Raw genomic sequence first — 13,664 nt, 5'->3', positions numbered from 1 at the left:
TTACAATCAAGTTAAAGCTTAACGTAGGCTCTTTGTAACAAATTCAGACTCTGCTGGATCTGAACATAAACAGACTTTGTCAGTTTTAATCAGCTTCAGATTAGAAACTTTAGAGCTCCACACTATCAACCACAACAGGACAATTTTAGCGCAAGGTCTTTTCAAATTGGATTTGATTATTAATTTTAGATATGGTAAGGCTAGATTTATATCCTGTGGAGATTGTTGTTCTTCATTTGGACTTTGTTAACCTAAATGGGTGGCATGAGAGATTAGTAAAAATAAAATAAAATAAATAAGCTATTTTGGGTTATATGAGAAGTTTGTCTCATATATATCCTGAGGTACTTCTAACATTAAAAAAACAGTACATGTGAGCTAGAATATTTGGCTCAGCATGGGGAAGAAATAGATTGTCGGCTTAATTGGCCACAGAAGTTTCTCTTTTGATTTGTAAGACTATTCCAGAGGCTGGCCACCCTTTCCCAAGGCCCTAATTTTTTTCCAGACTCAGAGCCTTTTCTTTTTCCCTTTCCCATTCACACCTGTCTTGGAGGGGAAGGAAACTCTGATGTCCAAACAACAGCTGCAAATTTAAAATGGCAATTTGTTCACTATACAGGTAGTCCTCATCTTACAACCACAATTGAGACCCAAACTGATGTTGCAAGGGTCATAAGTGTGAAAAATGGTCATAAGCCACTTTTTTCAGTGCCAGTTTAACTTCAACAGTCACTAAATTCTTCAACAAGCCAACAATCACTTATTTTTTTTAATGTTGCTTTTATATCTTGTTTCTTCCCCAAAAGCACAGATTAGTGCACTTGGCGAGAGGCTCTTCATTTTATCTGAACAACCAACACTACAGCCCTGTGTTGGTTTAAGAGACAGTGACAAAGCCAAAGTCATCCATTGTTCAACAGTCAAATGTTGATGTGAACTCGAGTTTCTCCTCTGTCAGATACAGTACATTAACTGATATGCTAGGATGGATAAAATGCCAAGATAAAGCTATAAAGATTTATGAGTTGCCTGTTTGGAAAAGAAGTACAGCATATCTTATGATATTATTCACAGTTTATATCAAATTCCAAGTTATTTTACTTTGCTGCACACTAACTGAATGTAAACAAGTCTTGTGACTCCTGAAAAAGTTGACTCACTTCCTGTTTTGTGAATTCTGATGGCATTTTGCTGGTTCATATCCTGCCTTTATTCCATCCAAGAGCATAAGGCCATGTCACATAGGGCTCCCATATGTCACCCAACTAGAGGCCAGACCTGCTTAGTTTCTGGAAGGCTACCCCATCCTGGTCACCTAATCCTTCAGTGTTGGTGCCATTATCTTTTTCCCCCTGAAATATGAAGAGACAAATTTGTGGGCCATGATCTAATCATTGATGCTATAAACTTGTATCCTTTTAGAGGACTAGATTGGGAGTAGGACTCATATAATTCCAATTTCTGTTTGAAAAAAACAAAATTCTTAGACTAGGAAAATAGACATACCAGGGTGAACAATTACATTTAACACACAGTTGCCTGTATGGGGGGAATTTGTATCACAACTTTTTATACAGTAATTGGGTGGAAACCAGTTACTCATCCCCTTGTTAATCCTCTTGAAATCCATCCATTGATTAGTTCCCTTGATTTCAATTGATTTATTCTTAAATTTGCACATGCCTTTGCCCAACCCTTGTATTAATTAGTGGATTTAATAAAGACCACTTATATTAATAAGGAATGAGTAAGAGTAATGAGGGAACGTAATCATGCATAACTAACCATTTATAGTGGCATATCATCCTTTCTGGGAGGTATTATTGATCTTGCTATCCTATTTTTATACAGTCTCATTTTTGCTTAATTATCATGGGCATTGAATATGCTCTTTGTAATAAAAGCCTCCTTCATCTGGCCTATTAAGTCCAGACATCTGATGGCTTAAGCTTGCACGTGCAAACATTCATATCAAAATTATTTGCTTGATTTTAGCAATCATCATATTTTTATTCCATTTCTTACATACCTATCTACCACGTTGCTCATTCACCTAGATATAGCTTTACTGAATATAAGGGCCTTCTGAATAAATATAACAGAGGTTTGTCCTTTGAGATGGCTGCCCTTCTGAAATTCAACTGTTATTGTGCATTTAATTATTCTGTGTTAAGAAATATATAATCCTGTTTTCATCTTAAAAATTCCCAAAGGAGCAAGAAACTGGCAGTAACTGAATACAAATTCTTTCACAGCTAGAAGAAATCTAAGAAATGGCTGTACTTAGGCAACATGCATAACTACCTATTTCAAGACTTAGTTATTGAGAAACTTGGTTATTTTAAATCTTAGTTATTTGTGATTTAATACACAGTGTCAACCCAACCTGTTTGGCTAGTTTATGATTCAATATATCTTTTAACACCAGAAAATAGTTTGATGCAGTAAGAGTATGTTTCAGATTAAGGCTGTTGAGTCTGCAATGTTTCATTATGCAATTAGATGTTTTCTTTCCATATAGTTGTGTTTAGACAAAAAATAAAGGCATAACAATTTAAAAAATAAACTTAATTTAAACTCTTATTGCAATGGAAATCATATCTGGCTTTATTATCAATATAATAGATAAAATAATAAAACAAACATAGAAATAATTATTTTTGAATATCAAGAACATTCTGATATTATTTAACATTACAGAGTCTATATTATTGATTTTTTTGTGTCACTTTTGAGAGTTTATTATAACTGTACACTAAATTTTAAAGCAGCAGGCATTCTAACAGAAAAATTGTATGCAAGAAAATTGTAAAATATAGCAATATGTTCCCAAAAGCAAATGCTTCATCCTGTGGTGAAATTCACTTTCTTATTTATTTTCCCTTTTTCAAACAGATTTCCCGATCTCAGCACAATATTCTAAAAGAAAAAGTGTATCAAAAACTCTTTGCCAATCAACCTATAATGTTCATCTCTCGCACAAGTCAACCCCCCTATCAGAAGCTCTGTGAGCTGGTACAGCTTTGTGGAGGAAAAGTATGTAAAACCCTCCGTCAAGCTAAAATTTGTATTGGACAGTGCAAAGTTGGAAAGTATGTGGATATGCAATGTTTATCAGAAAAATGGATTATAGGTAAGAGATCACATTTTACTTTCTAAAATATAACTTGTATGTGTTCTAAAATATAACTTTTACACTCTTACACTTTTTCTGAAAGGAAGACTATTTTTCTCCAAAATAATTGATCTTTAAAATGGGTCATCTTATGTTTTCTAAGATTAATGGCATACAGGAAAGGAGATTTTGGGGTGAGAGGTATGTTTGAGGGTTTTTTTTTCTTTTGCCTAGGGGTGGGAATTATCTTAATCTCAGGATTGTGTTTCCAAAAATCAATGTATGAGCCTCTACAGCATTAACCAACATTAACATTGGCATGTAGAATCTGTTGCCCTGTTTCTCCCATGCACCAGAAATTTCATGGCTTCCAATGTTGCAGAAGCAAATCTGTCATTGTGTAGTGTAGCTTCCCTTTCCTTTCTTCTTTTTTCTTGAACTTCACATTCCCTTTCCTTTACACCTTTTTCCACATATCTTTTCAGCAGCTTTCAAGCCTGTATTGGCAGATAAAGAAGGGAAGTATTGGGTGGACCCTACTGAGCATATGTCTGTGGCCAATTATTCTACTGTATGTGTGTACAATTAAGTCGTATGTAGATATAGGTAATAAGTTTCTTTTTTTGTTACATTATTCTCTGCTCTCATAATCAGGCAAATTACAGTCATTTCCTTATACAATTTAAACTTACTCTAGAATTTCCCATGTCACCCATAGATTTTAAGTCGAAACATGTAGGGTCGTTTCATTCCCAGATGTTCCCATGCTTCAAATCTGACGCATTGCCTTGACTTAAAAATTGGTCCACCTCAATGCCCTGGAGCAAAGTGTCCAAGTGAAGCAAAGCTGGTTTGAGTGGCCATTTTGCTGAGATAGAAAAGGACTTCTGTCTCAAGGTTGCGTTAGTGCAGGAGATTCCCAGGGAGATTCTCAGAGCAGGAATGTAGAGAATGTAAACATGTAACTGCCTTCAACTTATGGTTCAAGGAAGCATGAGAAACAGATGGCAAAAGGCTCTCTATGCAGGGAAAGAGAAAGGAGGAGAGTACAAAGGATCTGAAGCAGAAATAGATATAAATTCTGCACCATCTCTTCCACTTTCACTGACTGACAAGTGATTGCAGTGACTTCCCTCCCTGAGACAGTGAAGATCTGGTTTCTAGTCACATTTGTCCAAGTCACCAGGAGTTACAATCCTAGGAAAGTATAATGTTCTGCATGAGCACAGAAGTCCCTATTAGCATCCTAGCAGTATGGCTGCTGTGAAACCACACTTGAAAAGAGAGTGTTGCTCCAGAGGGGCATTTTGATCAAACTGGTCAAAGTGAAATGCCCCACTTAAGTTCTGCACTGCTTATACACATGATCAAGAAGAGCCTTGAGTTGCTTTTACAAGAAACCGATCACATGACCTGATTATTATTTGAATGTTGGATCTCCTTTGACATGCAAGCCGAACTCATTAGCACGCAAGATGAACCAAACCCTACTTTCAGTTAACCGTTAGTCTTGTGTTTTGGTTTTAGACAGAGTCAAAAAGGCAGCGTCCATGCCAAATTTTGCCTGATCTACAAATGAAAGACAAAATCATGTGTGAAGCCATATTATTTACTAAGAATGTTCAGATCTTTGGGGGTGGGAAGGAGTGTCACTTCTGATTTTTGCAAGTGCTAAAGAAGGTTAAGAGGAGGCTATGTGTGAGCTGACATAAAATGCCTCAGTGAGGTAAATGTCTTGTCTCTTACCCTTAACAAGATAAATTACAGCACCTTCTGAATGGAAAGATCTCCAGATAAAGCTGCTTTGGACTGGTGACCTTCCTGTGTTAACAGTTTAGAGCATGATTTTTTTTTTCTCAACTTATTGCTAAAATTGAAACGTCTAGACATTTAAAATCTTATACTGTTTGTTTTCTGTTCTGTTGAAAGATCAACCAGCGGGTTTAACAGCAGGAAGACTTAAAAAGGCAATCCACCTTTTTCTGGATGGAATAAAGCAGAAATCAATGCTTCAAAGATGACGTTATTAAGCAGTAATACTTTAAATAATAGTGCAACTACTATCTTGTAAAAGTTGTGAGTCTATTGATTCAGTGCCCATTCTAAATCGCATTCTTCCTTTCTCTCTCCAGATTCAATCACCCAGTACAGGATCTGCCCTCTTGAAAACTACTTGTTTCAGAACACGGTTTAGTCTGCATGAAGGGTCAGCTGATGCCATAAAATGTGGGTTTCATCTAAGAAATGGAACAATTAATACTATTGTGTTTCAGGTTTGTGAGTGTTGAACAGGTTGAAAGCTAATGTATGTATTGTAAAAACAAAAAACAAAAAAAGCAAACAAAAAGGGATAATATTGAAACAGGGAAGGAATAGCAGTTCTAAAATCTACGCACAGTCCTACCCAGAATACGGTCTAGGCAAAAAATACCATGTCAACAGGCGCTGAGTAGCACATTTAATAAAAATCTGTCAGCTGAGCTAGAACTTGAGACAATTCCCATTCCTTCTGTGATCCCTTAACCTCCAGAGCAGAAACTATGTCATGTAGATAGAAACTGCTCATGTAATGTTTGATTTCATCCACTGTACTTAACCTAAAGAACTATTTTATCTCACTGGATGTTACACTAAGCTATTTACACTAAGTAAATAGATCCATCTGATATATATTAAGTCAGAGCCAATAAACTATGAAGACATAATAGATGAAGCAGACTATATTTTTTTAAAAAAAAATCTTTATAAACAGAAAATCTTGTCTGCTGCTCTTTATGAACTTTTCAGCAAAATGCCAATTGAGGGTTACTTAACGAACAAGGACCCATCCTTCATACACAACAAACACATGAACCCTTTTATTAAGTAACTTGTTGCCAAAGCAGCAATATATCATGGTCTGAAATAGAAATATTTTAATAAAAAGTGACATGTGAACACATGGTTCCCAATAAACAGCAAAATAGCGTTTTTTAAACTTAAGTTTAAAAGTTTTTCTATCATGGTCTTTTAGCTCTCATAAATGTTTTACACACAAAAACCTGTCATCATTAATTTATGTAACCAAACATTCCAAAATAGTTTTCTCATAAATTCTCTAGAAATTAAATTTTAAATTGTGTATAGGGGAATCTCTAGGGAAAGTTGTTCATTTTTATAAAGCACACATGTAACACATTTTACAGTGGGACGCCAATAAAGATATTTACAACAAGGTATTTTGAAGGCTAATGTCTGTTCATTGTTGCTTTCAGCTGAGGAAACTTTTGCAAATTTAGGTTTTATACATAAAGCCACCTCTGATTTTAGCTTCCGACAAGACCTTTTTCTCCAAGTGTTCATGAGTGGTCAGAAGGTACTGACAAAGTGGATTTCTTTTGTATCTTTCTATAATAGTCATTAGCAAAAAAAAAAAAAAAGGCTCCATTCACAAAACAGGGAGTTGTATTTGTACAAACTAGGGATGTACAGGTAGCCCTGGACTTATGAACATAATTGAGTCCAAAATTTCCATTGCTAAGCAAGACAGTTGTTGTGTGACTTTTCCCCCCATTTTACGACCTTTCTTGCCACCATTGTTAAGTGAATCCCTGCAGTTGTTAAGTTAGTAACACAACTGTTGAGTGAATCTGGCTTCCCTCATTGACTTTGCTTGTCAGAAGATTGCAAAAGATCATTGTGACCCTGGGACACCACAGCCATCATAAGGGGATGCTGCATTGGTCAATGGTGTGAAAAATGGTCATAAACCACTTTTTTCAGTGCCGCTGTATCTTTGAACAGCCACTATGGTTGTAAATTAAGGATTACCTGTAATCCATTTGAATGTTGTAATGTTAAACCCTTTCATCTCTACCATAGAGAAACATACGATGGCCCTGAGCCCTGACATTGCTCATCTACAGCCCAAACGTTTGGCTTCACTAAAAAGCAGTGGGATCTGAACTCAGGGTCAGTAGATCTTTGGAAAGGGATGCAGAGCTACTGGCCGAGAAAAAGGAAGCTCTCATGTCCTAGTGATTCCAAGCAGATTGTAATTTTCCTAAGTGATTCCAGGCATGCTGTAATTTTCCTGACATCATACAAAAATGGTTTCATCCTGCTTTCTTTCAGGATACTTTGCTGAATTCTGAGAGCATCCACCAGTATTCCTTAAATGTCTCCAATGCAAGGACTCCGTAGGCCTAATCCTATTTGCTTCTAAACCCAGAAAATGTTCACCAGCTACCTTGAACTGCAAAGCATTTTTGTTTTTCAAGTGCTGACAAAATTTTCAGCCAGTGGATCATTGTATTTAGTAGTGGGTTGAATATCTGGTAAGCAAAACTGGACAGAGCTTTGAAATACAGGGAATATTTAATTAAATTAAAATTTAATTATTTTAAATTATAAATTTTAATTATAAAATTAAAATTATATATAGGAAAGGTTTAATTAAAAGAAAGTGTCCTTTAAAAGCACTGTAGCCTGATGGCAGGGGTGAAATCCAACAGGTTCTGACAGATTCTGGAGAACCGGTAGCGGAAATTTTGAGCAGTTCAGAGAACCAACAAATACCACCTCTGGCTGGCCCCAGAGTGGGGTGGGAATGGATATTTTGCAATATCCTTCCCCCAGGAGTGGGAAAGGAATGGGGATTTTGCAGTATCCTTCCCCTGGAGTGGGGTGGGAATGGAGATTTTGCAGTATCCTTCCCCTGCCACGCCCACCAAGCCATACCACACCCACCAAGCCACGCCCACAGAACCAGTAATAAAAAAAATTGGATTTCACCATTGCCTGATGGGCAAAAAGAAGTTAATTTTGGAAAATTTGAGAAAGAATGTGAAGGTACCAAGTCAATTCCTATAGGTATGCAGTAAAATAAACCTAATTCAGCTATAATTATATTTTACCCCTTGGGCAGAGCCTTGGGTCTCACTTAAATCGTATGAAATGCCCTTGAAGAAAAGAGTTTAGAACATTTTTGGATCCATGAAATGTTAGGGGAAGGGTCACAGGCCATTGATTCCAACCCTCTTCAAGTACAATTGCCTTTCTTGCAACCTATTTCACTTCATCTGATCCCTTAATGCGCATGTGTCAAACTCGTGGCATCATATTTCCGTCACGTGACTTTTCACAATGTTTTTCCCATTCGCAGAGCTGGGGTGGCCGTGGGCTGCGGGCCACCAGTTTGACACCTCTGCCTTAAAGTATAGAGCCAAAACTGAGCATAATACTTAAAATGAAGTGTGATAAGGATAGATAGAACTATTACCTGCTACAATTTGAAAATGATACCTTATTGATTCATCCTAAATTGCATTTGCCTTTTTTTCACCATCATATCACATTGCTGATTATCATTCACTTCGTATTCAGCTACTATGACAAGATCGTTTTTTACACATATTTTTTTTTATTGCAAAAGTTTTACAATTACATTTTCTCCCCATTCCCCCCCCAACCCTCCCTAACCACCCTAACCCTCCCTAACCACCCCTAACCCTCCCCATCCCTCCCTAACCCACCCTTCCCCCCCTCGGACTTCCACAGAATATAATCCAATCAAAATCCCCTTTTTATAAAACTTGAACCCCTCCATCCCCAATATAATTTTTCATCTTCACAAAAATCAAATCTTTCTATCTTTATATAACATTTTCAGTTAAAAGCTATCTGATACTTCCTAGTTTGATATTTATTCTGCACATAGTCTATCCACTTTTTCCACTCCCATTCATAAGTCTCTTGTGAGTGATCTTTTAGATATGCTGAAATCTTCGCCATCTCTGCAAAACTGGCCATCTTCAAAGTCCATTCCTCAATGGTGGGCACAGCTTCATTTTTCCAATAATAACCTATCAGTAATCTTGCTGCTGTTATCATATACAATATCAACTTTGTTTCACCCAATGTAAAACCCTTAATTATACCCAATAAAAACAATTGTGGAGAAAACTGAATTTTTTTCTTTAAAACATTCTGCATAACCCACCAAATTTTTATCCAAAAAGCCTTCACTTTCTTACAAGTCCACCAGATATGATAATATGTAGCATCTAAGCAATCACATCTCCAACACTTTGGTTGAACATTAGGGTACATGCATGACAATTTCTTAGGGTCTAAATGCCATCTATAAAACATTTTATAAAAATTTTCCCTCAGATTCTGCGACTGTGTGAATTTAACATTCTGAACCCAAATTTTTTCCCATGTTTCCAACATCACTGGTTCTGCAAAATTTTGTGCCCACTTAATCATGCAATCTTTAACCAGCTCAGTTTCCGAATCCCTTTCTAACAAAACATTATAAAGCCTTTTAATATGCATTGGACCTTTCTCTTTTATATGTCTAACCAATTCTTCCTCATGCAACATAATACCAATTTTTTGGTCCTCTTTCCATCTCAGTTGAAGTTGGTTATACTGTAACCAAGTTAGATTAATCCCTTCATCCAACAGTGTCTCTAATGTCTTCAGTTGCCATCTGCCCGCATCTGTAAAAAGAACTTCTTTATATAAAAAACCCCCGAGTGACATCATATTTGTATTCCACATGATATGACCAAGATCCAGCCATAGCGGTATTTTGTAATCCCATTTGAATCGGTGCTTCTTCCAAACTCTCATCAAGGAGTCTCTAAGTATATGGCTTTTAAATACTTTATCCACTTTGTTTTCATAAAATAAGTAAGCATGCCAACCAAATTCAAGATCAAAACTTTCTATATTCAATATTCCAGTCTTTTTCCTTCCAAACCAATCACTTGCTTGAGTCAGAGCTGCTGCTTCATAATATAATTGTAGGTTTGGAAGTTTAAGACCTCCCCTTTCTGGAACATCTTGCATAATTTTCAATTTCACTCTCGGTTTTTTCTCGTTCCAGACAAACTTATTCAATCCAGTTTGCCATTCTTTCAAGTGTTTATCACTTTTAAGCACCGGAATCATTTGAAACAAAAAAAGAAATCTTGGCAAAATGTTCATCTTAACTGCTGCTATTCTTCCAAGTAAAGACAGCTGCAGTTTTTTCCAAGTCTCCATATCTTTCTGTATATTTTGCCACAACACCTCATAATTATTTTGAAACAATTTCATATTTGATTCTGCAACCTGAACTCCTAGATATTTAACCTTTGGTACAATCTCAAAACCTGCCCTCCTTTCAAGTTCGTGTTTTCGATCTTGTGTCATATTTTTAGCTATCATCTTAGTTTTTTTCTGGTTCAGTCTAAATCCTGAACTGTACCATAGTCTTTTATAATGTCTTTCATCTGGATTATTGATTCCATCGGCTGTGATAGGGTAACAACCATATCATCTGCAAATGCCCTTATTCTGTAATCCTCTTGCCTTATCACTATACCTTTCAAGATATTCGAGTCCCGTATTGTATTCAACAAGACTTCTAGTGTTAAAATAAATAACAATGGGGATAACGGACAACCTTGTCTTTTTCCTTTTTCAATATTAAAGTCTGTTGTCAAACTTCCATTAATAATAATCTGTGCCTTTTGCTCTTGATAAATTGCTGAAACCGCCTGTATAAATTGATCCCCAAAGTCCATCTTTTTTAAAGTCTTTAATAGAAAATTCCAGTCCACTCTATCAAAGGCCTTCTCCGCATCCAAGAAAACCAGCATTGCAGGGATCTGTTTATTCTTCTCAAGATATTCCAGTAAATCTATAACTTGCATTACATTGTCCTTCATGTATCTGCCCTCTATAAATCCCGCTTGATCATCATGAATCACCTTTTTACACATATTATTGCCAAGCCAGGTTTCCCCATTAAATTCCTGATCTGTATAACTCCAGGCCAAAATAAGAAGCTTCCTATTGGGAGTCTATTAACATTTTTGCTTAAATAAAATAGAAATGTCCCCCAACCTTCTGGTTTTACATGAAGTATAGCATTATGACAGTAGTAAATACTTCAGTGCTTCCTACTAATTTGCCACAAAGAATCATAAAAATTGAAGGTATTTGTATTAACCTTCTGCTTCCAAGTGTGGATATTTTAAAGTGGAACTGTTATTAGAATACTATTAATATGTCAACTCCTCCATATACAGTACATAACGGAGTTGTATTTGCATAAAATCCATTTGAATTTTGTAAACTGCCCGGAAGTCTGTTTCATTTACAACCAACTAACTAACCACAGTGGCTACTAATAAAAACTAATGAGCAGCCAGGTGATGGTTGTTAGCAAAATTAGTGATAAGAGGTAGAACTCACATTACATTTACTGTATTTTTCCATTACAGAGGCCTCCAGGTGGATAACAAATTAGTAAACTCTGCTAGTGCCAATCCAGGCAGCGTCTGCAGTAGGTTTCCTAAAGCATAGGAGGATTTTAGCCTCCTTTTTTTTAGGAAAAAAAATGGAAATTCTTATCTGAATGAATGCGAGCAGAAACTACCAAATTTACCTGAACCATTTAACGGTTTTGCCAGCAAGCCTGGGGATCTAGGGGACAGATGAACTAGTGTATTGACTCCAGTAGTGGATTCCACTTACTGCTACCGTTTTACTACTGGTTCGGAACTGTGAGCTCGCGCATGACACTTCTGCACATGCGCAGAACCTTCTGTGCATGCAGAGAACGTCCGTGATGGTGGGTGGACAGAGCCTCCCACCACCGCCACTACTGGTTTGCCTGAACTGGGGTGAACCAGTAGAAATCCACCACTGATTGGCTCTGCCTGTTATTTTCTTTTTTGGTTTAGTTTTGCTTTTGTAGTTTTTTTTTAAATGCCTTCTAATTATTTAATAGTTTTAGGTAATGTTTTGTAGCTTTACTGTTTTATTGGACTGTTGCACATCACCCAGAGTTGCTTTTCATGAAATGGGCAGCCATATAAATTTGATTTTTTTTTTTAACACTGTGTATTTTCATTTTAAATTCCCTAAACCCTCTGATCCAATACAGATAGTCCTCGACTTACAACAGTTGACCATTTGAAGTTACAATGGCATTGAAAAAAAGTGACTTATGACCTTATGACCATTTTTCACATTTATGACCATTGCAGCACCCCTATGGTCACGTGATTTATATTCAGATGCTTACCAACTGATTCACATTTATGACGGATGCAGTGTCCTGGGGTCATGTGATCACTTTTTGCAAACTTCTGACAAACAAAGTCAATGGGGAAGCCAGATTCACTTAACAATCACATTACTAATTTAACAACTCCAGTGATTCGCTTAACACTGTGTAGATTCCATGTTGGTTTTAACGTTTGATATTGATTTTAATTGATATGTTTTAAATTATGGGCCAAATTCTATTTAATTAGTTTTAAATAATTATTTTAACTTTTGTACAAATGTTTTTATTTTGGCTGTTCACCACCCTGAGTCCGAAAGGAGAAGGGCGGTATACAAATTTAATTTAATAATAATAATAATAATAATAATAATAATAATAATAATAACAACAACAACAACAACAACAACAACAACAACAAATACGGCTAGAAAAGTCATAAAATGGGGCAAAATTCACTTAACAAAATTCTCACTTAGCAACAGAAATTTGGGCTGATATTATGGTCGTAAATTGAGGACTATCTGAAACACTATTGGGAGAGGACTGTTAGTAGAAAATCATTGAATTTAACAGTAGTTTTTTTCTGGGAATATAGAACAGTGGTGGGTTTCAAAATGTTTTACTATTGGTTCTGTAGGTGTGGATTGGTGGGCATGGCAGGGGAAGGATACTGTAAAATCTCCATTCCCACCCCAATCCAGGAGAAGGTTACTGCAAAATCCCCATTTCCTCCTAATCAGCTGGGACTTGGGAGCAGAGAATAGATGAGGGCAGGGCCAATCAGAATTTTTACTACTGGTTCTCCGAACTACTCAAAATTTCCGCTACCGGTTCTCCAGAACTGGTCAGAACCTGCTGAAACCCACCTCTGATATAAAAGCATTGTTATGGAAAATTCACAAGCCAATTTATTTGCACAGGTGGTTATATTATAATCCTTGCAACATATAGGTTTATCTACAGAATAATCTGCATGTTATATTAGCATTAGGCAGTTTATTTTGTCCACTGCAAGGATTTTATAGGCAATATTTTCTGAGTGAGAGGCATACATTCATAAAATTCTACAGTGGATGGGTCTGGTATAACGTTCCCATCTAGCCTATTTTCAATAATACTATATCTTTTTCCAGTAAATCTCCATTGCCTTCAAGTTCCCCGTACCTGCCTGAAAACGTCAAAAGATGAAGAATAGGATGTTTCAACCACATTCATGTGAACCACACCAGATGGAAGTTATTTGTCTTTATGGTAGTTTTCAGTGCCAATTTAGCTTAAATTGACAATGAATCAGGAAATGCTTATCGGAATAAAGCCTGGAAATTTTAAACAGATGCGGTGCTTGACCTCTCTCATTTTGTCCACCCTGTTGCAAGTCTTCTGTTTTCACTGCCTTAGTTAGAAGTGGAAATCTAGACCAAGCACAAACTGATCGATGCCTGAACTGTGTAGAGAGTGTTAAGTTCATAAACTTTAAAAAAGTTTTCAGGGGAAAAA

The 13,664-nt window shown here is 36.4% G+C and overlaps 1 protein-coding gene across 1 annotated transcript in view; it reads left to right on the top strand.

The window, feature by feature from the left end:
- MCPH1 (microcephalin 1) overlaps positions 1-13,328 on the top strand; it is a 123,338-nt gene extending 110,010 nt beyond the window's left edge. Inside the window, exons 13-15 of the mRNA XM_070954912.1 lie at positions 2,899-3,136; positions 5,251-5,324; positions 13,301-13,328. Coding sequence (XP_070811013.1) covers positions 2,899-3,136; positions 5,251-5,312 — 300 coding nt within the window. The 3' untranslated portion in view covers positions 5,313-5,324; positions 13,301-13,328. The remainder of the gene's footprint in view (positions 1-2,898; positions 3,137-5,250; positions 5,325-13,300) is intronic.
- The last annotated feature ends 336 nt before the right edge of the window (positions 13,329-13,664 follow it).

This window comes from Pituophis catenifer, unplaced genomic scaffold (genome assembly GCF_029215685.1).
Source record: "Pituophis catenifer annectens isolate HBS135680 unplaced genomic scaffold, rPitCat1.0.hap2 SCAF_1, whole genome shotgun sequence".
In the NCBI taxonomy this organism is placed as follows: Eukaryota; Metazoa; Chordata; class Lepidosauria; order Squamata; family Colubridae; genus Pituophis; species Pituophis catenifer.
The sequence above is the reverse complement of the archived record's forward strand: the minus strand, read 5'-3'. Positions and strand labels throughout refer to the sequence as shown.